This window comes from Podarcis gaigeae (assembly GCF_964106915.1).
Source record: "Podarcis gaigeae genome assembly, chromosome: 1".
In the NCBI taxonomy this organism is placed as follows: Eukaryota; Metazoa; Chordata; class Lepidosauria; order Squamata; family Lacertidae; genus Podarcis; species Podarcis gaigeae.
In genome coordinates this window covers 83,373,817-83,400,915 of record NC_139678.1, presented here as the reverse complement: position 1 = coordinate 83,400,915, position 27,099 = coordinate 83,373,817, and the positions used below count along the sequence as shown (strand labels likewise).

General features: G+C 43.4%; 4 protein-coding genes across 4 annotated transcripts in view; all 4 read left to right on the top strand.

Annotated features, from left to right (window-relative positions):
* Nucleotides 1-1,201, top strand: part of LOC310826737 (olfactory receptor 5V1-like) — a 34,130-nt gene extending 32,929 nt beyond the window's left edge. The window contains exon 2 of the mRNA XM_083702008.1: nt 225-1,201. Within this exon, the coding sequence (XP_083558134.1) occupies nt 258-1,190 (933 nt within the window). The 5' untranslated portion in view covers nt 225-257 and the 3' untranslated portion in view covers nt 1,191-1,201. The remainder of the gene's footprint in view (nt 1-224) is intronic.
* Nucleotides 1,202-10,976: 9,775 nt separating this feature from the next.
* Nucleotides 10,977-11,900, top strand: LOC310826771 (olfactory receptor 5V1-like; the record flags this gene model as incomplete). The annotated part of the gene is made up of 1 exon (XM_083702084.1): nt 10,977-11,900. The coding sequence occupies one exon, from the start codon at nt 10,977-10,979 to the stop codon at nt 11,898-11,900; it is 924 nt and encodes a 307-aa protein (XP_083558210.1).
* Nucleotides 11,901-17,960: 6,060 nt separating this feature from the next.
* Nucleotides 17,961-18,893, top strand: LOC310826735 (olfactory receptor 5V1-like; the record flags this gene model as incomplete). The annotated part of the gene is made up of 1 exon (XM_083701990.1): nt 17,961-18,893. The coding sequence occupies one exon, from the start codon at nt 17,961-17,963 to the stop codon at nt 18,891-18,893; it is 933 nt and encodes a 310-aa protein (XP_083558116.1).
* A 4,218-nt stretch (nt 18,894-23,111) lies between these two features.
* Nucleotides 23,112-24,047, top strand: LOC310826733 (olfactory receptor 5V1-like; the record flags this gene model as incomplete). The annotated part of the gene is made up of 1 exon (XM_083701969.1): nt 23,112-24,047. One exon carries the CDS (start codon nt 23,112-23,114, stop codon nt 24,045-24,047), a length of 936 nt encoding a protein of 311 aa, XP_083558095.1.
* Nucleotides 24,048-27,099: the final 3,052 nt, after the last annotated feature.

Here is a 27,099-nt window from a genome sequence, read left to right as displayed (position 1 = left end):
GAGGTTTTCTTTATTCTTAATTTCAAAGTGGTTTCAAAGCTTTTTCTATTGACCAAAGGAATATATATACAGGTTTTGGCCACATGTGCGGGAGAGATATTCATCAGAAACAAACAGGATCAGGCCATCTATGATTAAAAGTCAGATGCTTAAACAATTGTATATTGTCCTTCAACCAACATTTGTACTTATAAAAAATTTGCTTTGTTTTCTTCATATTTTAGACATTCTAGCTGACCAGTTTGATTAGGAAGACAATGCAGAAAGACAACACCACAGCAGCAAAAGACTTTGACTTGACTGAACTCTCTGATCTCCCAGAAGTGCGAATCGTCCTCTTTGTGGTAATTCTGCTGACCTACTTGATCACTCTGGCAGGAAATGGGGCAATTCTCACAGCAATAGCAACAGATAGTCACCTCCAGACTCCCATGTACTTCTTCATCAGCAGCCTATCTTTCCTGGATGTCCTTTGCCCTACAGTGACAGTGCCAAAGATGCTCCAGATCTTTATGTCAGAGGACAAGACAATATCATTTGTTGGCTGTGTATTACAACTCTTCTTTCTGATTTATGCTGTGGGCACCGAAATCTTCTTGCTCTCAGTCATGGCGTATGACCGCTACGTGGCTATCTGCAGTCCCTTGCACTACACAAATATCATGACGAAAAGGCTGTGTGTTCAACTGACTGCAGGGACCTGGCTAACAGGCTTCATCAATTCCATGATTCATACCTCATTGACCTTTACATTGTCCTTCTGTGAGCCCTATAAAATTAACCAATATTACTGTGATATCCCACCACTAATGGCTGCCTCTTGCTCCTCTACCTACCTCCCAGAACTGGTTCTCCTGCTTGTGGCTGGCATTTTAGGAGGTGGTGCTTTCCTGGTCACTCTGATCTCTTATGTCTATATCATCTCTACCATCCTGCGCATGCGCTCTGCTGAGGGAAGGCGCAAAGCCTTTTCCACCTGTGGTTCCCACCTGACTGTAGTTTTCCTGTTTTATGGGACCACCATTGCCACCTATGTTCGCCCCACCTCCAGCTATTCGCCCAAACAGGACAGAATTGTTTCCATGTTGTATGGGATTGTTACTCCTATGATAAACCCTATGATCTACAGTCTGAGGAATAAGGATGTTAAGAGGGCCTTGGTCAAAGCATTTTGCCTGAAAAGATTTTAATGAAATTAATGGGTTCAATCATCCCTGTCTTTGAATACTGTCCTTCACGTACATTGTCCTTCTATGCTGAAAGTCACTCAATATTCCTTCCTTCCTTCCTTCCTTCCTTCCTTCCTTCCTTCCTTCGAGCCTGTACTGGGATACTATCATTTAATGACCTGTTATGAAGGACCATATTTACTGAAATCTAATGCACACTTCTTTTGGGCCAAATTATGTTGTGAAAATTAAGGTGCACATTAGATTCGATGGCGCATTAGATTTGAGTAAATACAGTATGTAGTTTGTACACAAGTCTGCAATTCTCACATGCAATCTGACACTCAAATCTAGGGATCTTTTCATGTTGAGACCTGGAAGCACACAAGAGCCTAGCACCCCAAGGGTTAACACAGACAGCAGAGAAAAATCAGAAGTAAATTTTATTACAACTAGCTTATGGCCACAAAAGGAAATTAGCACAGTTACTAAAAAATTAACTGTTAAGTTGTGGGTTGACATAGCAGACGACACAGCGATTTCTTCAAGTAGCTCTTTATTTTGTAAGCTGGAATAGAACTGACTGCAAACAGCTCAGCCGGCCTGCTTTTATAGGCAGCCGGCTGTCAACATTGTAGCAACAACAGCCCAGAGTTCCCGCCTAAAATAACTGACGTGGACCTGAGTGAAAACTATCTACAGACCTGAGTGAAAACTATATACAGTATCCCCCTGCTGGCCCAGGGTGAAACTTCACTACATAACACCCCTCCCCACCGAGATAAGGCGTTAGTTACAATCGTAATGGTTTCCTTATATACAGCACTACGCGTAATGGTTCAATTAGGCACGAAAGCATATCGGTTACATTTCCCATACTTAGACCAACAGTGATACATGTCCAACAACATAGTCCTTTAAATAAGTTGGGCGCTTGGGAACTCTGCCAGACCGCCGGGGACTGGTAGCCAAGTCCGGAGGGCCACACAGTTCTTGCTGAGGCTGTGGTGCGACCCTAGGTGGCGTTGGAACCAACTCCCCTGGATCCGCTGCTGTGGGTGGAGCCTCCGCAAGTGGAGTGGTCTGAGTCTGTGGTAAGTCTGGCAGACCCTCTGAAGCGGCTTGGTTCGGCTCCACACTGGCAGTTTGCGAGGGAGGTGTAGGTGGGGCCTTGCCATCTGTACGTCTCTTCTGGAGCCGCAAGCGCAGTTGGGGGCACCTCGGTAGTGTCCAAGTCCCCAACCCTGCGCCTAAGCTGGTCTATGTGCCGTCGCCACAAGCGTCCATCTTCGAGTGCCACGTGGTACGAGCGAGGTCCAGTGACTCCCACTACTGTGGCTGGCACCCAAGGAATGTCCCCCACATAGTTCCGGGCAAAGACCTGGTTTCCTGGGACAAATGACCGTGGCGCATTGGCACAGCCTGGGGGTTCAGCCACGGCAAAGTCCGGGTGTAGCCGGTCGAGCGGTGACCTGAGGCGGCGGCCCATAAGCAGTTCAGCAGGACTCCTCCCTGTGGCCGCATGAGGGGTGATGCGTTGCACGAACAAGTATTCGGCGACCTGCTCATGCCAGTCTCCCCGGTCCAGGCGCGCCAGTGCCTCTTTTGCCGAGTGCACCATTCTTTCCGCTTGCCCGTTGCTGGATGGATGAAAGGGTGCCGTTAGGGCATGGCGGATGCCCAGTCCCAAAAGATACCGCTCAAACGTGCCTGATGTGAACTGCGGTCCGTTGTCAGAGACAAGGACATCAGGACACCCATGCGTTGCAAACAGGCCTCGCAGCACCCGGATGACAGCTTCGGTAGTGGTGGAGGGCATCAGGGCGACCTCCAGCCATTTGGAATAGGCGTCCACCACTACCATAAAGGTCCGGCCGTGAAAGGGGCCAGCCAGATTGATGTGCACCCTCGACCAGGGTGTCTTTGGCGTCTCCCAGGTGTGTCCCTTAGCTGCTGGTGGTGCAGGCCTCGACTCTTGGCACGCTTGACAGGCGGACACCCAGGCAGTGATGGCATTGTCCATATTAGGCCACCAGACGTAACACCGAGCCAACGCCTTCATTTTGACAATTCCCGGGTGGCCAACGTGCAGAGCCTCCAGGACGCGCTGACGGAGTTCCTGGGGAATTACGACGCGGTCTCCCCACAGCAGACAGCCGCGATGAGCTGAGAGTTCATGTTGTCTGGTTGCGAAGGGCTGGAACTCCGATGCAAAAGGCCCTTGTGGCCACCCCCTCCACACCCAGTTGAGCACCCGGCTGATGGTGCGATCCTGGGCAGACACGGAGGCCACAGTGGCAGCCGATACAGGCGCTGCCGGAAGATCCTCAATCAGAAGGAGTGATGAAGCTGGAGCCGGGTCTTCCACAAATGCTGGAAGAGGGCAACGGCTGAGGGCGTCGGCATGGCCCATCGATTTCCCCGGGCGATGGATGAGCCGGTAGTGGTAGGCAGCCAGGAAAACAGTCCATCGCAGCATGCGTGGCGAGAGGACCGGTGGAGTTGGACGATCACCGGCGAGGAGGCCCAGGAGTGGCTTGTGGTCAGTGATGAGGTCAAAAGTCCTGCCATAGAGGTATTCATGGAACCTCTTCACTCCAGCCACAAGTGCCAGTGCCTCCTTGTCGAGCTGGCTGTAATTCTGTTCCGTCGGAGATAGCGTCCTGGAAAAGTAGGCGAGCGGTGCTTCTCTTCCGTCTGGAAAACGGTGACTAAGGACAGCACCGATGCCAAAAGGTGAGGCGTCGCAGGCAAGGACCAGCGGCCTGGATTCACTGTACTGTACCAGCACACTGTCTGATGAAAGGAGAGCCTTGACTGCGTTGAAGGCCGCCGTCTCCCGATGACCCCAGGCCCAAGGCGTCTTAGTGCTAAGAAGTCGGTGAAGAGGCTCAGCCACTGTGGCTTTGTGGGGCAGGAACATGTTATAAAAGTTCAGCAGCCCCAGGAACGCCTGCAACTCCGTCTTGTTCTTTGGGGTGGGGGCCTGCTGGATAGCGCGGATCTTGGATGTGGTCGGGTGAAGGCCGGAGGCATCGATAAGATAGCCCAGGAACTCTACCTGTGGAACGGCGATCTGGCACTTTTCCCTCTTTACCTTGAGCCCGGCCTCTTGGAACCTGGTCAGCATGGCACGGAGGTGCTCGAACAGCTGCTGGTGTGAGTCTGCAGACACCAAGATGTCATCAAAATATGGTACCACGCCCGGAAGCCCTTGCAGGAGACGCTCCATAAGGCTTTGGAAGATGCCAGGAGCCACACTCACCCCGAACTGCAACCGGCGGCAACGGAATGCCCCCCGGTGGGTGACGATCGTCTGGGCTTCAGCAGTGGCATCATCGGCGGGCAGTTGTTGATAGGCTTGGGCAAGGTCCAGCTTAGCGAAGACCTTACCCTCACCCAGGGAATGCAGCAGGTGTTGGACAACAGGAACCGGATAAGCGTGCTGCTGAAGTGCCTTGTTGATCGTGCACTTGTAGTCAGCGCAGATTCTCACCGACCCATCTGGCTTGACAGGCGTGACGATGGGGGTTTCCCACTTGGCGTGGTCAACCGGCTCCAAAAATCCTTGGGCGATCAGTTTGTCCAGTTGTTCGTCCACCTTAGCCTTGAGAGCAAAGGGAACCCGGCGTGGCTTTAGCTTGATGGGGGCGACTTGTGGATCAAGGCTAAAGGAGATGGGCGTACCTGTATATTGCCCCAAGGTGCCGTCAAAAACCTCGGCAAAGTCTTTGACCAGACCCTCAGTCTCTGCGTTAGAGATGCAGTTGATGCCGGTGACTTCCAGGCCGAGGGCATCAAACCAGTCTAGCCCTAGGAGGCTTGGCCGCTGACCTTCGACCACCACCAACTGGAGCAGGCCCGAAAAATCCTTGAAGGCGATCCGGAACCGGCCAACGCCTACCACGGGAATGTCGTTTCCCTGGTAGTCTCTCAGGTGTACGCGGTGAGAGTCGAGTTGCCTTTTGGACACTCTGGGTACCAGTCTTTTGATGGTGCTCCATGACACGATGGACAGGGCAGACCCGGTGTCGATCTCCATGTCACATGGAGCTCCTTCAATGAGCACCGTGACGTTCAGCTTGCGTCGCATAGGCGAGTCGGTTTGGCCAATCGTGGTTCCAGACGGGCAGCGGCAGTTGGTGAGAGCGAAACAACTTTCCTTGGCAGACTGGAGTGAAGACTTGGACTTGCGAGTCGATGAAGGGGGGGTGTCAGACGGAGCCGATCGGCAGACCTTAGCGATGTGGCCCCTTCTGGAACACTTCCTACAGATGGCGTCTCTGAATCGACACTTGGCACAGGAATGTTTGCCTCCGCAGCCGGCACATTCCGGTTGGCCCTTGGACTTCTGTTGGAAGTTCCTGTGCTCCCGCTTTGTCTGGTGCACGTCATCGTCTTCACTGGAGGATGCCTCATCACTGCTGGCCTCTTCATGATGCACCGGAACTGGCTCCCTAGCAAGACGCGGGCTGCTGGACTTGCGGATCTCCTGGGCGGAGCGTTCAGCAGCTTCTGAGGCCACAGCCTCCTCAATGGCTTTCTGTAGCGTGAGGTCTGGCTTGGCGAGGAGACGCCGTTGCAGATGGATGTCCCGGACCCCGCAGACGATTCGATCCATCAGGGCATCGTCTAAGTCTCGGAACTCACAGTGCATTGCAGCCTGTCGCAGGGCGGTGGTGTAGTTGTTGATTGACTCCCCCTCTGCCTGGTTCCGGTGGTAGAACGCATGGCGGGCAGCAATCTTGGACAGCTTTGGTGCGTAGTGGTTGCGGAGCTTCTCTTGGATCGTGTCCCATGGTGTTGCCTGGACTGCTTCAGGCGCAACCAATGCTCGGGCCGTCTCAAACACCTCAGGCCCACAGAGGCTGAGGAATAGGCCCCGCTTCTGATCCTTTGATACTGCTGTCAGCTCGTTGGCTTGGAGGTAGCAGTCGAACCGAGCGAGGTAGGAGTCCCATGATTCAGAGGCTGGCGCAAACGGCAGTAGAGGCACAAGTGAAGCCATGATTCCGATGCCGGCGTGAAGGGCGATGGATGGAACATAGTGCTCTTAGCCAGAACAGTCAGCTCTGAATTGGTTCTGTCCAGTGATTTCGCTCAGTGATTTCACTCTGTGATTCAGCTCAGTTCAGAGGCTGGCCGCATCTGGCTGTGCTCTGATGTCCATCGATCCCACCTTCGTCGCCAGTGTTAAGTTGTGGGTTGACATAGCAGACGACACAGCGATTTCTCCAAGTAGCTCTTTATTTTGTAAGCTGGAATAGAACTGACTGCAAACAGCTCAGCCGGCCTGCTTTTATAGGCAGCCGGCTGTCAACATTGTAGCAACAACAGCCCAGAGTTCCCGCCTAAAATAACTGACGTGGACCTGAGTGAAAACTATCTACAGACCTGAGTGAAAACTATATACAGTATCCCCCTGCTGGTCCAGGGTGAAACTTCACTACATAACATTAACCAAAATAATAAACACCACACTAATACTAGGTTGAATTTAGAAGAGTTTAAAACCAATAGGAGAGTTATTCTTAAAAGATTTCCGAGGTACTCATTTGAAAACACGGGTATTGTGAAGGAAGGCAGAGAAAGAGGATGTTGGCTCAAGGGGTGAAAGTTCTTTTAGAACCAGGGTGGGTGGGTGACTAGGCTTCTTTGCTTGCAGAAGAGAAACAGAGATAGTCAGAGGAAATAGGGGTGTTCAGGAGTGGGGCCCTGAGAAGGTTTTAAGGCAAAAATAACAAGAATGCAGGTTAGAGACGTTTCCCCAAGAGAAGGGGACTTCATGGGGCTTCAAAGCAGTAGGCAGGCGAAGGAGAGGGAGGCGTGGACTTGAGAGAGTTTATGCATTTCCTGATTCTGCAAGGATGATGTCTGTTGGGGTTGATGGTGGTGACATGGAAATCTCCTCAGTATAGGAATGAAGGAAAGCCAAGGGTAAAATGCAAAGTGTGTGAGTGTGTTGCTCCACAAGAAATGTTCTTCTACAGAGACAGGCAGTGTCTCTTGGGTAACCATGGATTCCTAGATAGTTAGGTGAAAAGCATCAGTTCTTATGTTTGAGTTGGGCTTGGAGATTAATAAAAAAGCAAAGAGTGTAAACTAATGGCAAAGGTTGGTACTTAAGGCAAGAAACAGCCATCTCCTTCTTTCCACATGTATCTTGCAATGTAACCTGGACTACTATTCTGAATTATCTCATTATAAAACTTGGAAATGCCTGATGGAAATTTCTGATTAAAAAGCTGAAAAAAGAATTTGCATCTGAAGGTTTATAAAGTTGTATTTGCAGCAAACTGACACTGATACGATTCATAATATATGTGTTACATCCCTTCATCACTTTTTATTCCATTCCACTAATAATGATTCCAATTGAAATATAAATTAAATCCAATAATGATTTAAAGTACTGAGGAATTGCTCCTCTTCCTAGTAATACTGTATATACTAAGAGCAAACTCATTCTCTGAGTCTTCATGTAGCCATAATGGTACTATCCACACACAAGAGCCCACGGCGTATATAGGGGGAAAAGCTTTAAGAAGGACACAGACTGTTAATCAGTCAAAGGTCAGGTTTTTGTTTGATGCCCAATACAGTGGTACCTCGGGTTACATACGCTTCAGGTTATAGACTCCGCTAACCCAGAAATAGTACCTTGGGTTAAAAACTTTGCTTCAGGATGATAACAGAAATCGTACGGCGGCAGCAGCGGGAGGCCCCATTAGCTAAAGTGGTGTCTCAGGTTAAGAACAGTTTCAGGTTAAGAATGGACCTCCAGAATGAATTAAGTTCTTAACCCGAGGTACCACTATACGGCCTAAATTTTGTATTTCACATTTCAAAATTGATAATTGATAAGATTGTTGATGGCATTTCCTTTTCTCAGTGGCTCATGGTAGAGCTTTGGTATATTAATTTTAGCTTATTGCACACTGAGAAGTACATATGAACTCCCACTCAGTTGCCCATCCCCTCCGGCCCAGCTGGTAGCCACGGGTGGATGAGGGGTGTAAAGGTAGTAAAGGTACCCCTGCCCGTACGGGCCAGTCGTATCCGACTCTAGGGTTGTGCACCCATCTCACTTAAGAGGCCGGGGGCCAGCGCTGTCCGGAGACACTTCCGGGTCACGTAGCCAGCGTGACGAAGCTGCTCTGGCGAGCCAGCACCAGCGCAGCACACGGACACGCCGTTTACCTTCCCACTAGAAAGCGGTACCTATTTATCTACTTGCACTTAGGGGTGCTTTCGAACTGCTAGGTGGGCAGGAGCTGGGACCAAAAGACGGGAGCTCACCCCGCCGCGGGGATTCGAACAGCTGACTATGCGATCGGCAAGTCCTAGGCACTGAGATTTTACCCACAGCGCCACCCGCGTCCTAGATGAGGGGTGTATGGAGACACAAATGAATCAAACTCAATGTAAATAAAAGTCAGATAGGTAATCAATAATATATTGTTAAGTAGTTAAACTTTAAACAAATTTACTCTGTTTCCATTGTATTTTAGATATCTCAGTTGACCTGATTGGCAGGAAGATGGAGAAAGACGATATCACAGAAGCAAAAGATTTTTACCTCATCGAGCTGCCTGATCTTCTGAAGTGAAAATCTCCCTCCTTGTGGCAATTCTACTGACTTGATTACTCTGGTAGGGAATGGGGCAGTTCTCTTGGCCATAGGGACAGATATTCACCTCCATACCCCCATGTAACTCTTCCTCAGTAATTAATCTTCTTTAGATGTCCTTTGTCCAACTGTCACTGTGCCCAAGATGCTCCAGGTCTTCTTGTCAGAGGACAAGGCAATATCATTTGTTGGTTGCATGTTAGAACTCTTATTTCTGATTGATGTGGTGGGCACTCACATTTTATTACTAGCAGTGATGGCATATGACCACTATGTTGCTATCTGCAGTCCATCATGCTACATAAACATCATGAAAAAAGCAAACAACAACAACAATAATGGATTTATACCCCATCCATCTAGCTGGGTTTCCGCTCTGTGCGGTTTTCAACAAAAGATTATAAATAAATTAAAACAAATAATTGCTTTGAAGAGACATTGTCCTCCTGAGAAAAGTAGCTGTGTGAGTCCCTTTGAAAGCAAAGAGACTTCAAGGTTAAAGTAAGTTTCCTTGAGTTCACCAGAACTTGGGCACAACCCATCTTCCATGGATCAGGGCCATTGCATTTAAAATACCTTTTGGCAGAATGAATTTGCACACTTCTGAGACTCCAACTCAGGGACTGCCGGATTCCTCAGAGACCTTTGTCCCAATATAGACACTTTGTCTTGATACCATTCACCCACACTGCTGTGCCAAAGGAAAAATAATACGGTACTTTGCCCCTTTGACTCAAGTCAGAGGCAATGTTTATTGAATTTTAGTTCAGAAGAGGCATGCTATCATTTTTCCTGATGAGATATACATTCTTCACATTGTCCTCTCTTACTGTGGTGCTCAAGTCTACAAGGAAAGGAAAGAAAAGAAGGCAAGTAGATGCTTTATTGTACTGCAGACTTAAGCAGTCAAACATTTTAGGTAGGTAGTGCTATTTTTTAATACTCTATTCATTCAATGAGCTGAAGATCAGACATCAGAACTCATGATATCAGTGGGTGATGGGCAAATTTCCATGTCACAATCTTGAATCCCTTATTAGTAAGAAGGGACTTTATACAGTGGTACCTCAGATTAAGAACTTAATTCATTCTGGAGGTCCGTTCTTAACCTGAAACTGTTCTTAACCTGAAGAACCACTTTAGCTAATGGGGCCTCCTGCTTCTGCTGCGCTGTCACCTTGCAATTTCTGTTCTCATCCAGAATCAAAGTTCTTAACCCAAGGTACTATTTCTGAGAAAGCGGAGTCTATAACCTGAAGCATCTGTAACCTGAGGAAGCACTGTACTGTAGCTTTCAGTTTTGCAGTAGAAATGCCATATCATCCTCACAATATGCCTTGTTGTGATGACTTAATTTTTAAATCCATTTCGTTTTAAAATATGTATTAAAACCCATTCCATTGATTCAAAATTCAGTTGTGGGAATGTATAATGTAGGTTTAGTTACTGCTTTATAACAATTATTGTATCTCTGCAATACACTGTTATCATTACGTATATTTTCAATCCATTTATTTTTATCAAACAGTGGCAGATTTGGCAGATAATTCTCTAACCCCCCCCCCCCCAAATCTGGTATTAAGAGAAAGTGTAATTTTGGAGGGTAATGTTGTTAGATGCCACTATACATATTTTATTGATTTTAGGATTTTTTTAACAAGAATCTGATATCTTCTTCTTTCAACATGTATTTGAAAGAAAAAATAATGAAATATTCTAATGAAAAATAGAATAAGATTTTGAGAAATATTATTTGTCAGTTGAAAATAGCTGATGAAAAAGCTGAAATAATTTGTATCTGGTTTTATAAAGTTTAACATTTGCAGCAAATTGACATTGACTTGATTAATATATTTTAATAGCAAATTCATGTTGTCTTTATGTAGCCAAAAAGGTACCACCCATACCATGAAAAGGTATCATCTGATGTAGGAAACCCTGACATTTGCAGAAGAGGACAACATTTTTAGATGGGAAGTTTTAGGTGGAGGGAAACTATCAAACTCAGCATGCCATGAAATTCTGTCTCACTTTGGAAAGAAGTGAATAGAACTGACTGGCAGTCTTATTAATAACAGAACTACCCTTAGATTAAAAACTGAATGATCCCTGCTCTTGCTCTTTTAACAAATCTGCTTTTCTTTTCTCCGTGCTTTAGATATGCAATTTGAGTGGCAATGGAGAAAACCAATATCACAGAAACAAGAGATTTTTACTTCACAGAGCTGTCTGATCTCCCAGAAGTGCGAATCTTCCTCTTTGTAGCAATTCTGCTGATTTACTTGATCACTCTGGCAGGGAATGGATCAATCCTCATGGCAATAGCGACGGATGTTCACCTCCAGACCCCCATGTACTTCTTCATCAGCAACCTGTCTTTCCTGGATGTCCTTTGTCCAACTGTCACTGTGCCCAAGATGCTCCAGATCTTCTTGTCAGAGGACAAGTCAATATCATTTGTTGGCTGTGTATTACAACTCTTCTTTCTGATTGATGCTGTGGGCACTGAAATTTTATTACTCTCAGTGATGGCATATGACCGCTATGTGGCTATCTGCAGTCCCTTGCACTACACAAACATCATGACAAAAAGGCTGTGTGTTCAGCTTGCTGCTGGGACCTGGCTAACCGGCTTCATCAATCCCCTGATTCATACCTCATTGACCTTTACATTATCCTTCTGTGAGCCCTATAAAATTAACCAATATTACTGTGATATCCCACCACTAATGGCTGCCTCTTGCTCCTCTACCTACCTCCCAGAACTGGTTCTCCTGCTTGTGGCTGGCATTTTAGGAAGTGGTGCATTCCTGGTCACTCTGATCTCTTATGTCTATATAATCTCTACTATCTTGCGCATGCAGTCTGCTGAGGGAAGGCGCAAAGCCTTTTCTACCTGTGGTTCCCACCTGACTGTAGTTTTCCTGTTTTATGGGACCACCATTGCCACCTATGTTCGCCCCACCTCCAGCTATTCACCCAAACAGGACAGAATTGTTTCCATGTTGTATGGGATTGTTACTCCTATGATAAACCCTATGATTTACAGTCTGAGGAATAAGGATGTTAAGAGGGCCTTGGTCAAAGCATTTCACCTTTAAAGGTTTTCATAAAGTTATTGGGTTCAAACATCCCTTTCCTTGAATATTGTCCTTCAAATACATTGTACGTCTGAGCTAAAAGTCACTACAATATTCCTTCCTTCCTTCCTTCCTTCCTCCCTCCCTCCCTCCCTCCCTCCCTCCCTCCCTCCCTTCCTTCCTTCCTTCCTTCCTTCCTTCCTTCCTTCCTTCCTTCCTTCCTTCCTTTCTATGAGCCTGTACTGGGAGACTATCATTTAATGACCTGTTATGAAGTACCACATTTATGGAAATCTACTGCTCACTTCTTTTGGGCCAAATTATATTGCGAAAATTAAGGTGCGCATTTGATTTGATGGTGAATCAGATTTGAGTAAATTCCATATGCAGTTTGGACACCGTACGCAGTTTGGGGATCTGAGAAGGTTTTAAGGCAAAAATTGCAAGAATGCAGGTTAGAGATTTTGGGGCAGTCACCCTTTTGCAGTGGAAGGGTATGAATAGTGAGGAAAATTGGAATTGAGATTTTAGGGTGAGACAACAGACAAGGAAGAGAACACGTTTCCCCAAGAGAAGGGGACTTCATGGGGCTTCAAAGCAGAAGGCAGGGGAAGGAGAGGGAGGGGTGGACTTGAGAGAGTTTTAATTTCCTGACTTTGCAAGGAGGAGGTCTGTTCGGGTTGATGGTGGTGACATGGAAATCTCAGTATAGGAATGACGGAAAGCCAAGGGTAAAATGCAAGGTGTGTGAGTGTGTTGTTCCACAAGAAATGTTCTTCTGCAGAGACAGGCTGTGTCTCTTGAGTGACCATGGATTCCTAGATAGTTAGGTGAAAGGCATCCGTTCTTATGTTTGAGTTGGGCTTGAAGATTAACAAAAAAGCAAAGTGTGTAATGGAAAGGTTTGTACTTAAGGCTAAGAAAGGCTTTTCAGGCCTCATCTACGTATATTGAAGGCATTAGCATGTTGAAGTTGATATTGATTTTGCTCACTAATGCTGGTTCCATCTGTGTGTTGATAACAGGAACATCAATCCTGGCAAGCTATTTGAGATACCATCTTCTTTGCCCCTATTTGTGACTTTCTAATAGCTAGATATTTAACAGCGCACACCACCATATCTAGATTCTTCTGGGTGGCCTCTCAAATGGAAGATAACGGGAATACAAGATGCTGTTTATAAAAGAGCCTTTTAAACCAGGTTTGGTCCTGAGGAAATTTGCTGCCCTTGATCCTCATAGAAATCAATGAGATTTTAATGCTTAAATAAAGTCTGCTTGAATTCACCAGAACATGGGACTAACATTTTTTCTCTCTCGATTAGGAACATGGGCAGGGAGGTGCATGGAGGGGCAGCTGCTCCCCCCCAAATCAATAGAAATCAATAAAAAGTACATAGCTATCTGAGTTTCTACCCCCAACAAAACACTTGCCCCACCCAAAACAAAAATCCTGGCGACGCCCATGATCAAGACCATTGTATTCCTTTTGGCCAAAAGAGCTTTTGCGCGTATGAGTCTTCAAGTCAGCAACTGAAGTATTCCTTTGAAACCTTTGTCCAAATGTAGCCACTTTCTCTTGGTGCCATTTCCTCTCATAGAAGATGTAGTGTTTTTTAAACTTTACTTCAGAAAACAATGCCAGCATTTCTCTTGACTCCACATATTTTTTTTAATTGTCTTGTTTGATAATGTGTGCTACAGATTACTTGAAAGCAAGAAAGGCAAGTGACATCCATTTGTTGGTAGGTAGTCTAATATTATAAAACATCTGTGCTATTTCTTCCTCATCCGCTTATTGTATTAATTCCACAAGCTAACAATCAGAGATCAGAAGTCATGATCTCAGTAGGTGATCTTTTGCAAGTTTCCTTTTCACAATCTTAAATTCCTTATCTGTAAAATGGAAATGCATATTGTAGGTTTAGGTTTTGCAGTAAAAAAAATCTTTTTAGCATATTCACAATATATTGTTGCCATCATCTAATTTTTAAATCTATTTAGTTGAGTTAAAACCCACTACCTAAGTTTTAAATCCATTTGGAGGGATGTATGCCATTGGTTTTGTGATCGCAGTTGAAGAAACATAGTGGGTGGAATCAGTGTAGCGCAAAGTGGCCCATGAGCAAGGGAACGAGGTCCACCTGCAGAATGGGACTTTCCCCCCTCTCTTCTGCCATGCACTCCTCTTGCTCCCTGCTCTGGGTTTTCTCCCAACCCTCTACAGCAGATTGAGGGATTACTGGGTGCACAAGGTGGAAGGAGATGTGGCATGAGTGGACTTCATTCTATGCACACAATAACTCAGTTGCATCCCACCAAGATTCTTTGCCACCAAGGACACAGACTGTTTTTTTTTTTAAATTGTAATATTTTTATTAACTTTTTACAAAAAACAAAAACATTTCATTGAAAGAAAAGACACCCCCCCCAGCAAAACTGAATAACAACAACAACAACACACACATACAATAATGTTTTTTGGGTTTTTTTTTTAAATCATATTAAATCCTTAGTTTGGGATTACTTTAATCCCTTGACTTCCCTCCATCCCCACCCTAGGTTCAATTTTCAATTTTATTATTTTCATTTAGGCATATCCAAAAAATCCTAACTTCTATTTTTTTCCATTTTTAATCCATTTTATAACATGTTACAAGTGTTTTCCAAAATCCTGCTAATGTATTTACTTATGCGCATTGCTTTTGTGTGTATACAACAAACATTTCCCATACTTCTATATATTGTTATCATCTTAATTTCTAGATTTCCCAATTATTTTAACCATTTCAGCCTATTTCATTAACTTAATATACCAATCTTCTTTAGCTGGGACTGTACTGAGCTAGGATTATCCAAATGGCCTTTTCCTTTTTTTTTTTTTTTAACCTTTCCAACATTTAAATGAAGTACAGGCCATGAATTTTAAATCATTCTTCCACCTGAGTATTATGTCTCACATCTTTTGCCCACTTTGTCACAACATACTTGACCTCTTCATCTTTAATTTCCCATTCCAAGCATGAATTGTACATCTCTGAAGATATTTTAGTACCACTTTCTATTTTCTCTCTCTGAAAATTTGAGATTTCATAAGCAAATCCTTCCTTTTTTCATTTTCAAATATTTCATTTAGCTGGTAATGTTGCAAAGAGAGTTAGGAAGGACACAGACTGTTAATCAGTCAAAGGTCAGGTTTTGCTTGAAGCCTAATATGGCGTAAATTTTGTATTTTAAATTTCAAAATTGATTATTGTTGAGATTGTTGATAAGATGGCATTTCCTTTTCACAGTGGCTCATGGTAGAGCTTTGCTATATTAATTCTAGCTTATTGCACACTGAGAGGTACATATGACCTTGTTTTAAACAAGGGTTTGGCAATTCCCTCCCACTCAGTTGCCAGTCCCCTCTGGCCAAGCTGGTAGCCATGGGTGGATGAGGGGTGTGTGGAGACACAAAAATTGAATCATGCTCAATGTAAATAAAAGTCAGAAAGGTAATCAATTATATATTGTTAAGTAGTTAAGCTTTAAACAAATTTACTCTGTTTCCACTGTATTTTAGATATCCCAGTTGACCTAATTGGCAGGAAGTTGGAGAAAGACGATATAACAGGAATAATAGATTTTTACCTCACCGAGCTGCCTGATCTTCCGAAGTGCAAATCTCCCTCTTTGTGGCAATTTTGCTGACCTACTTGATTACTCTGGTAGGGAATGGGGCAGTTCTCTTGGCCATAGGGACAGATGTTCACCTCCAGACCCCCATGTAACTCTTCCTCAGTAATTAATCTTTTTTAGATGTCCTTTGTCCAACTGTCACTGTGCCCAAGATGCTCCAGGTCTTCTTGTCAGAGGACAAGGCAATATCATTTGTTGGTTGCATGTTAGAACTCTTATTTCTGATTGATGTGGTGGGCACTCACATTTTATTGCTAGCAGTGATGGCATATGACCACTATGTTGCTATCTGCAGTCCATCATGCTACACAAACATCATGAAAAAAGCAAATAATAATAATAATAATAATAATAATAATAATAATTCATTATTTATACTCCGCCCTTCTGGCTGGGTTTCCCCAGCCACTCTGTGCGGCTTCCAACAAAAGATTAAAAATAAATTAAAACAAATAATTGTTTTGAAGAGACATTGTCCTCCTGAGAAAAGTAGCTGTGCGAGTCCCATTGAAAGCAATGAGATTTCAAGGTTAAAGTAAGTTTCCTTGAGTTCACCAGAACATGGGAACAACCCATCTTTACATGGATCAGGGCCATTGCATTCAAAATACCAAATGAATTTGCACACTTCTGAGACTTCAACTCAGGGACTGCCGGATTCCTCAGAGACTTTTGTCCCAATATAGACACTTTGTCTCAATACCATTCCCCCAACCACTGTGCCAAAGGAAAAACAATACTTTTTCCCTTTAACTCAAGTCAGAGGCAATGTTTATTGAATTTTAGTTGAGAAGAGGCATGATATCATTCTCCTGATGAGATATAAATTCTTCAAATTGCCCTCTCTTACTGTGGTGCTCAAGTCTACAAGGAAAGCAAGGAAGGCAAGTAGATGTTTATTGTACTGGCAGACTTAGGCAGTCAAACAATTTAGCTAGGTACAGTAGTGCTATTTTTTAGTGATAGGCATAATGTATTCATTCAATGAGCTGAAGATCAGACATCAGAACTCATGATATCAGTGGGTGCTGGGCAAATTTCCATGTCACAATCTTAAATCCTTTATCAGTAAAAAGGGACTTTATACTGTAGCTTTCGGTTTTGCAGTAGAAAAACCATAGCATCTTCACAATATACATTGTTGTGATGACTTTATTTTTAAATCCATTTCGTTTTCAACTCTGTATTAAAACCCATTCCACTGATTTAAAATTCAGTTGTGGGAATGTATAAGGTAGGTTTAGTTACTGCTTTATAATGTATGTTTAGTTACTGCTTTATAACAATTATTGTATGTCTGCAGTACACTGGTATCATTATGTAAATTTTCAATCCACCTATTTTTATCAAACAGTGGCAGATTTGGCAGATAATTCTCTTACCCTAAAAAGGTCTGGTATTAAGAGAAAGTGTAATTTTGGAGAGTAATGTTGTTAGATGCCACTATACATGTTTTATTGATTTTAGTTTTTTTTTTTTTAAACCTGATATTTTCTTCTTTTAACATGTATTTTAATGAAGAATTAACAAAATCATTTAATGAAAAATAGATTAATATTTTGAGAAATCTTATTTTGTCAGTTGAAAAAAGCTGATGAAAAAGCTGGAATAATTTAACATTTGCAACAAATTGACATTGACTTGATTAATATATTTTAATAGCAAATTCATGCTAAAGGTACCACCCATAACAGGAAATGGTATCATCTAATGTAGGAAACCCTGACATTTGCAGAAGAGGACAACATCTTTTGGGGGGGGTGAGTTTTAGGTGGAGGAAAACTATCAAACTCAGCATGCTAATTGTCCATGAAATGCTGTCTCTCTGTGGAAAGGAGTGAATAAAACTCTGTGGGTGAACATTGCAACATTGTGTTGCAGATCAAACATGTAGTTTTAAGAAAGATAACAAATGTCTGAACATTGAAGGAGTCTGGCACCCTTAAAATTGATATCAGCTAGACCCAGGTGCCTAAGATGTCCTAGAGTTGGGACATCAGCACCCTGCTTCCCAATTGGCTGATCCCTGCTCTTGCCCAGACACTAAGGCCCAGCGCCGAGGGCCTTCTGGCAGTTCACTCACTGCGAGAAGCCAAGTTACAGGGAACTAGGCAGAGGGCCTTCTCGGCAGCAGAACGCCCTTCCACCAGATGTCAAAGAGAAAAACAACTACCAGACTTTTAGAAGACATCTGAAGGCAGCCCTGTTTCGGGAAGCTTTTAATGTTTAATAGGTTATTGTATTTTAATGTTCTGTTGGAAGCTGCCCAGAGTGGCTGGGGAAATCCAGCCAGATGGGCAGGGTATAAATAATAATAAATAATAATAATAATAATATTATTGCTCTCTTAACAAATCTGCTTTCTTTTCTCTGTACTTTAGATATGCAATTTGAGTGGCAATGGAGAAAGCCAATATCACAGAAACAAGAGATTTTTCCTTCACAGAGCTGTCTGATCTCCCAGAAGTGCGAATCTTCCTCTTTGTAGCAATTCTGCTGATTTACTTGATCACTCTGGCAGGGAATGGATCAATCCTCATGGCAATAGCGACGGATGTTCACCTCCAGACCCCCATGTACTTCTTCATCAGCAACCTATCTTTCCTGGACGTCCTTTGCCCCACAGTAACAGTGCCAAAGATGCTCCAGATCTTTATGTCGGAGAACAAGACCATTTCCTTTTTTGGCTGTGTATTACAACTCTTCTTTCTGATTTATGCCGTGGGCACCGAAGTCTTCTTGCTCTCAGTGATGGCGTATGACCGCTATGTGGCTATCTGCAGTCCCTTGCACTACACAAACATCATGACCAAAAGGCGGTGTGTTCAGCTGGCTGCTGGGACCTTGCTAACCGGTTTCATCAATTCCATGATTCATACCTCATTGACCTTTACATTGTCCTTCTGTGAGCCCTATAAAATTCACCAATATTACTGTGATATCCCACCACTAATGGCTGCCTCTTGTTCCTCTACCTACCTCCCTGAACTGGTTGCTCTCCTTGTGGCTGGCATTTTAGGAGGTGGTGCTTTCCTGGTCACTCTGATATCTTATGTCTATATAATCTCTACTATCCTGCGCATGCACTCTGCGGAGGGAAGGCGCAAAGCCTTTTCTACCTGTGGTTCCCACCTGACTGTAGTTTTCCTGTTTTATGGGACCACCATTGCCACCTATGTTCGCCCCACCTCCAGCTATTCACCCAAACAGGACAGAATTGTTTCCATGTTGTATGGGATTGTTACTCCTATGCTAAACCCTATGATTTACAGTCTGAGGAATAAGGATGTTAAGAGGGCCTTGGTCAAAGCATTTCGCTTGAAATTATTTTAATGAAATTATTGGGTTCATTCCATTTGTCCTTGATTACTGTCCTTCAAATATGTTGTACTTCTGAGCTAAAAGTCACTACAATATTCCTTCCTTCCTTCCTTCCTTCCTTCCTTCCTTCCTTCCTTCCTTCCTTCCTTCCTTCCTTCTTATGAGCCTGTACTGGGAGACAATCATTTAATGACCTGTTATGAAGGACCATATTTACTGAAATCTAATGCGCACTTCTTGGGGGCCAAATTATGTTGCGAAAATAAAGGTGTGCATTAGATTCGATGGCGCATTAGATTCGAGTAAATACCGTATGCAGTTTGGACACAAGTCTGCAATTCTCACATGCAATCTGACACTCAAATTTTCCTAGATACTCATTTGAAAACACGGGTGTGGTGAAGGAAGGCAGAGAAAGAGGATGTTGGCTCAAGGGGTGAAAGTTCTTTTAGAACCAGGGTGGGTGGGTGACTAGACTTGTTTGCTTGCATAAGAGAAACAGAGATATTCACAGGAATTAGGGGGCGTTCAAGAATGGGGTTCTGAGAAGGTTTTAAGGCAAAAATAACAAGAATGCAAGTTAGAGACTTTGGGCAGTCACCCTTTAGCAGTGGGAGGGTATGGATAGTGAGGAAAGGGGGAATTGAGATTTTAGGGTGAGACAACAGACAAGGAAGAGAACACGTTTTCCCAAGAGAAGGGGACTTCATGGGGCTTCAAAGCAGAAGGCAGGGGAAGGAGAGGGAGGGGTGGACTTGAGAGAGTTTAATGCATTTCCTGATTCTGCAAGGATGTGGTCTGTTGGGGTTGATGGTGGTGACATGGAAATCTCCTCAGCATAGGAATGAAGGAAAGCCAAGGGTAAAATGCAAGGTGTGTGAGTGTGTTGTTCCTGAAGAAATTTTCTTCAACAGATACAAACAATGTCTCTTGGGTGACCATGGATTCCTAGATAGTTAGGTGAAAAGCATCAGTTCTTATGTTTGAGTTGGGCTTGGAGATTAATAAAAAAGCAAAGAGTGTAAACTAATGTCAAAAGTTAGTACATAAGGCTAAGAAAGGCTCCTTAAAGGTAAAGGGACCCTTGACCATTAGGTCCAGTCGCGGACGACTCTGGGGTTGCGGCGCTCACTTTATTGGCCGAGGGAGCTGGCGTATAGCTTTCAGGTCATGTGGCCAGTATGACTAAGCCGCTTCTGGCGAACCAGAGCAGCTCACCAAAACGCCGTTTACCTTCCCGCCGGAGCGGTACCTATTTATCTACATGCACTTTGACGTGCTAGGTTGGCAGGAGCAGGGACTGAGCAACGGGAGCTCACCCTGTTAGGGGGATTCGAATTGCCGACCTTCTGATCGGCAAGTCCTAAGCTCTGTGGTTTAACCCACAGCGCTACCCACGTCCCAAGAAAGGCTCCTTAGCCCTCATCAACTGTCATGAATGAGCCAGCCCCTAGGGAAAGTTTGCAGCCAGCTCCCAGTGAAGGAAGTAACCAGGAAGAGAGAGAGAGAGTTAACTGCAAGACAGGATGATTATAGCCGAAAGTCAACTTCCCTGCCCTTAGGAATGTCAACTGATAGCAGAGTTGCAAAGAGTCAGCTGGCAACTTGCCAGCGCACTAGTGAAGGACAAATGCAGGGGCTAGAAATGAAAGCAGCTCAGAGAGCGTGAAGGACCACGGAAGTACGGTTTCAGAGAATGAGGAAGGGGTGGGAGCTGGCCCCCTTAGTCCATGGTCCGGGGGCATAAGGGGGGGGGGTCCTGCAAGACAGAATATGTCACAAGAGGAAGTTTGGCTGTTTCTGGTCTCGCCGTAAACATGCTCCTTAGAAGGGACATCTTTGAATTATTAGATGGACAGCTGTGATCGCCGCTCCAGTGAACTCTGTTTTTGCAATAAATCTTCTAGTTAATTAACTACACTCATTTGTTATCAAAACTCCCTGACATCTACACATATTGAAGGCAGAAGGCATGTTGAAGTTGATATTGATTTTGCTGACTAATGCTGGTACCGTCTGTGTTTTGATAACAGGAAGATCAATCCTGGCAAGCTTTTTGAGATACCATCTTCTTTCTCCCTATTTGTGACTTTCTAATAGCTGGATAGTTAACAGCGCAAACCACCATTTCTAGATTCTTCTGGGTGGCCTCGCAAATGGAAGATAAGAGGAATGCAAGATGCAGTTTATAAAAAAGCCTTTTAAACCAGGTTTGGTCCCAAGTAAATCTGCTGCCCTTGAACTTCATAGAAATCAATGAGATTATATGGTTAAATAAAGTTTGCTTGAGTTCTCCAGAACATAGGACTAACATTTTTTTCCTCTGGATCAGGAGCATGGGCACGGAGGGGCAGCTGCCCCCCTATCAATAAATATCAATTAAATTATATAGCTAACTGAGGTTCTGTCCCCCAGCAAAAGCCTGCTCCACCAAAACAAAAATCCTGGCTACGCTCATGATCAAGACCATTGTATTCCTTTTGGCCAAAAGAGCTTTGCACATCTGAGTCTTCAAGTCAGCAACTGCAAGATTCCTTTGATACCTTTGTCCAAATGTAGCCACTTTCTCTTGGTGCCATTTCCTCTCATGGCAGATGCAGTGTTTTTTAAACTTTACTTCAGAAAACATATGCCAGCATTTCTCTTGACTCCACATTTTAAAAAAAATATTCTTGCTTGATAATGAGATTTCAAGGTTAAAGTAATTTCCATTGAGTTCACCAGAACTCAGGCACAACCCATCTTCCATGGATCAGGGCCATTGCATTTAAAATACCTTTTGGCCAAATGAATTTGCACACTTCTGGGACTCCAACTCAGGGACTGCAGGATTCCTCAGAGACCTTTGTCCCAATATAGACACTTTGTCTTGATACCATTCACCCACACTACTGTACCAAAGGAAAAACAATACGGTACTTTGTCCCTTTGACTCAAGTCAGAGGCAATGTTTATTGAATTTTATTTCAGAAGAGGCATGGCACCATTCTCCCGATGAGATATAAATTCTTCACATTGCCCTCTCATACTGTGATGCTCAAGTCTACAAGGAAAGCAAGGAAGGCAAGTAGATGCTTTATTGTACTGGCAGAAATAGGCAGTCAAACATTGTAGCTAGGTAGTGCTATTTTTTAGTGATAGGCAAACTGTATTCATTCAATGAGCTGAAGATCAGACATCAGAACTCATGATATCAGTGGGTGATGGGCAAATTTCCATGTCACAATCTCGAATCCCTTATCAGTAAAAAGGGACTTTATACTGTAGCTTTCGGTTTTGCAGTAGAAATACTATATCATCTTCACAATATACATTGTTGTGATGACTTAATTTTTAAATCCATTTCGTTTTCAACTCTGTACTAAAACCCATTCAATTGATTTAAAATTCAGTTGTGGGAATGTATAAGGTAGGTTCAGTTACTGCTTTATAACAATTATTGTATGTCTGCAATACACTGGTATCATTATGTAAATTTCCAACCCATTTATTTTTATTAAACATTGACAGATTAGGCAAATAATTCTCTTACCCTAAAAAGGTCTGGTATTAAGAGGAAGTGAAATTTTGGAGGGTAGTGTTGTTAGATGATACTATACCTGTTTTATTGATATTGGGATTTTCCTCTGTCATCATGCATTTTAATGAAAAATTAATGAATTTTTTAAATGAAAAATATTTTGAAAAAAATCTCATCTTGTCAGTTGAAAATAGCTGATGAAAAAGCTGGCATAATTTGTATCTGGTTTTATAAAGTTTAACTATCTTGATGTAGCCCAAAGGGTACCATGCACACCAGGAAAAGGTATCATCTGATGTAGGAAACCCTGACATTTGCAGAAGAGGACGACATCTTTAGGTGGGAAGTTTTAGGTGGAGGGAAACTATCAAACTCAGCATGCCATGAAATGCTGTCTCACTGTGGAAAGGAATGAATAGAACACTGCGGGTGGACATTGCAACATTATGTTGCAGGTCAAACTTGTAGTTTTAAGAAAGATAATAAATGTCTGAACATTGAGGGAGCCTGGCCCCCTTAAAACTGATACCAAGGGGACCGAGGTGCCTACGATCCCCTAGAGTTTGGGCGTTGGCACCCTGCTTCCTGACTGGCTGTCTTATTAATAACAGAACTATCCTTAGATTACAAACTGAATGATCCATGCTCTTGCTCTTTTAACAAATCTGTTTTTGTTTTCTCTGTACTTTAGATATGCAATTTGAGTGGCAATGGAGAATGCCAATATTACAAAGACAAGAGATTTTTACTTCACAGATCTGTCTGATCTCCCAGAAGTGCGAATCCTCCTCTTTGTAGCAGTTCTGCTGATTTACTTGATCACTCTGGCAGGGAATGGATCAATCCTCATGGCAATAGCGACGGATGTTCACCTCCAGACCCCCATGTACTTCTTCATCAGCAACCTGTCTTTCCTGGATGTCCTTTGTCCAACTGTCACTGTGCCCAAGATGCTCCAGGTCTTCTTGTCCGAGGACAAGTCAATATCATTTGTTGGCTGTGTATTACAACTCTTCTTTCTGATTGATGCTGTGGGCACTGAAATTTTACTACTCTCAGTGATGGCGTATGACCGCTACGTGGCTATCTGCAGTCCCTTGCACTACACAAACATCATGACAAAATGGCGTTGTGTTCAGCTGGCTGCAGGGACCTGGCTAACCGGCTTCATCAGTTCCATGATTCATACTTCATTGACCTCTACATTATTCTTCTGTGAGCCCTATAAAATTCATCAATATTACTGTGATATCCCACCGTTAATGGCTGCCTCTTGCTCCTCTACCTACCTCCCAGAACTGGCTGCTCTCCTTGTGGGTGGCATTTTAGGAGGTGGTGCATTCCTGGTCACTCTGATATCTTACATCTATATCATCTCTACTATCCTGCACATGCAGTCTGCTGAGGGAAGGCGCAAAGCCTTTTCCACATGTGGTTCCCACTTGACTGTTGTTTTCCTGTTTTATGGGACCACCATTGCCACCTATGTTCGCCCCACCTCCAGCTATTTGCCCAAACAGGACAGAATTATTTCCATGTTGTATGGGATTGTGACTCCTATGCTAAACCCTATGATCTACAGCCTGAGGAACAAAGACGTTAAGAGAGCCTTGGTCAAAGCCCTCAGCCTTAAAATATTTTCATGAAATGGTTAGGTTCTGTCTTTCCTATCCTTCAATACTCTCAGGATATGATGGACTTCTGAGCACATTATTGACTAATACTTGATTGATCCTTTGAGAGGCAAAGCAAATTAAGTCTTGATATCAGCCCTGGTCCAGATTTTTCTCAGTTTCCACAGGACATATTTTAAGGGAGTAGAATACACAGCCTTTAAAAGGGTTTATCCTGGGCATTTAAACTGTTGTTTTCATAAAGAATATAAGTCTAAAGCCATGACTGTTTTTGGTGTTCAAATTAGTTTTCACTGAAGATTCCATGGGGTTAGTTGTACATTTGTGGGTTCACACTAGTTCACAGTCTTACACCTGGAGTAACAGCAGCAGCAACAACAACAGGCCTTAATATTTGTGAGTACCGATGGTTCAAACTCCTTGCATCAAGGAATTCTGGAATCAGGAGCTTCAATCTGTCTTCATGTAGTGCCTGAGAGTAAGTCCACTTGAATGCAGTGGGAGTTACTTCTGAGTGTAAACATTTTATAAAAGATATTTGCTCCAATTCTTCCTTTGTTTATCTTTTACTCTCACTATATGTAATTCCCCCTGGCACTGTAGCCCCTATGCTGTAACTCATCTGCATCTAGACTGTATGCTCCTTGACTCAGCACCACTCTTGCTCATGTTTCTCTGAAAGGTGTCATGTATCCTAATAGAGTTATAAAAGTATACCTAAACAATTCAATCTTCTTAATACAAATTGATAATGTTTGCAGATGATATTATTCTGTTCATCACAAAACCTCACAGTTCTGTTCCAATATTACTGCAAACCATAGACGTTTTTGGCAATATCTGTGGATATACTATATACCTGGTCCAAATTGGAGTTGATGTTAATAGGAAATAACCTTTTTGGTTCAACCATTTAAACAATACTAATTTTGTATTTGCATAGACAACATTAAATGAAACATGTTTTTTCATTGTCCTATATTGAAATATTTTTGGCAGAAGGTAACTGAAACTATCAGAACTGTATGGAAAACCTTACATTTACAGAGCAAAATATCCTTTTGAATTATATACACAGCACATGGAACCTTACAAAGGGACAATATGAGTGGACTCTTTGTGCCCTTACCACAGCAAAAAGACTGATTAATTGGAAAAATAAAAATGTGGCTCCCTTCTACAGGGATTGAAGACTTCCACAAACTCACAGTATATGAACAACTTGCATAGAAACGCAGACTTGCCATAGACAAATTTAATGATATTTGGAGTCCATTCTTACAAATACTGTAATAGGTTAAGATCTGGTGAAGTACAATACAGTGGTACCTCTACTTACGAGCACCTCTGGTTACGTATCATTCGGGAACTTGTGGCTGTCATTTAGGAGGTGGTGCTTTCTTGGTCACTCTGATCTCTTATGTCTATATCATCTCTACTATCTTGTGTATGCAGTCTGCTGAGGGAAGGCGCAAAGCCTTTTCTACCTGTGGTTCCCACCTGACTGTGGTTTTCCTGTTTTATGGGACCACCATTGCCATCTATGTTTGCCCCACCTCCAGCTATTCACCCAAACGGGACAGAATTGTTTCTATGTTGTATGGGGTTGTTACTCCCATGCTAAACCCTATGATCTACAGTCTGAGGAATAAGGATGTTAAGAGGGCCTTTGTCAAAGCATTTCACTTCCAAACATTTTCATGAAGTGGCTAAATTCTCTTTTTTCTGTCCTTCAGTACTCTCATAATATGTTTGGCCTCTAATCACATTCTTGACTAATATTCAACTGATCGATTGAAAGGAACTAAAATCTGGTTGATATCCTCCTCAGTTTCCACAGGACATCTTTTAAAGAGCATAATACATGGCCTTTTGTTTTGATATAGGGTAAAGCTTTGACACCATGACTGTTTTTGCTGCTCTGATTTGTTTGCATTGAAGCTTGAGTGGGTTAATTGTGCATTTGTGGGTTCACACTAGTGCACAACATTACATCTGGGGTAACAGCAGCAGCAGCAACAACAACAACAACAACAGGCTCCACTATTTGTGAGTACTGATGGTTCAAGCTCCTTGCAACAAGAATGTTTGGATTCAGGAGCTTCAACCTGTCCACACTAACTGTAGCAGCCTTGCCTGAGAGTAATTACACATGAACACAGTTGGAGTTACTCCTGAGGGTTGCAGTGTAAACATGCATAAAATGCATTTGCTCCATTTCTTCCTTTGTTTCTCTTTTACTCTCAATTTATGTAATCCCTTCTGCTATTGTAGCCCCTGTTCCACAACCCACCTGCCTCTAGATTGTACATTCCTTGAGGCAGTATCTCTCTTGCTTATGTTTCTCTGTAAAATGTGTATCCTAACAGAGTTATAAAAGTATACTTAAACAGCTCCATCTTCTCCTCCCACACAAAAAGAATGGGAAGACATTGCTCTTGGAAAAACATTGAACAACTATGTATATTTTAAAAGTGAAGTTGTTGTTGTTGTTATTTATAAAATTTGTTAGCAACTTGCAACCAAACAAACAGACAGGAACCCTCTCACATAGATACATTAAAACCAAGAGGAAAAAGAAATACATTAACAACATACCACCCACTTCTAAATGGCCACCAATAGTTAAAGACCAAAGGCCAGGTTATAGAGGAATTTTCTGCCTGGTAGCTCATGCTTTGCTTGCACATGATCCCAGGTTCAATCCCTGGCACCTCCAAGTAGGCATTTGGAAAATATCCTGCCTGAAACCAGGGGCAGCTGCTGCCAGCCAGTGTACCTGCTACTGAACAAGACGAGTCAGTGGCATAGCTCAGTGGAAGGTTGTTTTCCATGTACCTATCCTTTGAATTCTTTTTAACGATGATAACCAATACCTCTCTTTATATTCATGTCGAGATGTGAAGCAAGCAACTTGTGGTGGCACCATGTTTATACAGTGGTACCTCGGGTTAAGTACTTAACTCGTTCCAGAGGTCCGTTCTTAACCTGAAACTGTTCTTAACCTGAAGCACCACTTTAGCTAATGGGGCCTCCTGCTGCCGCTGCGCCACTGCTGCTGCAT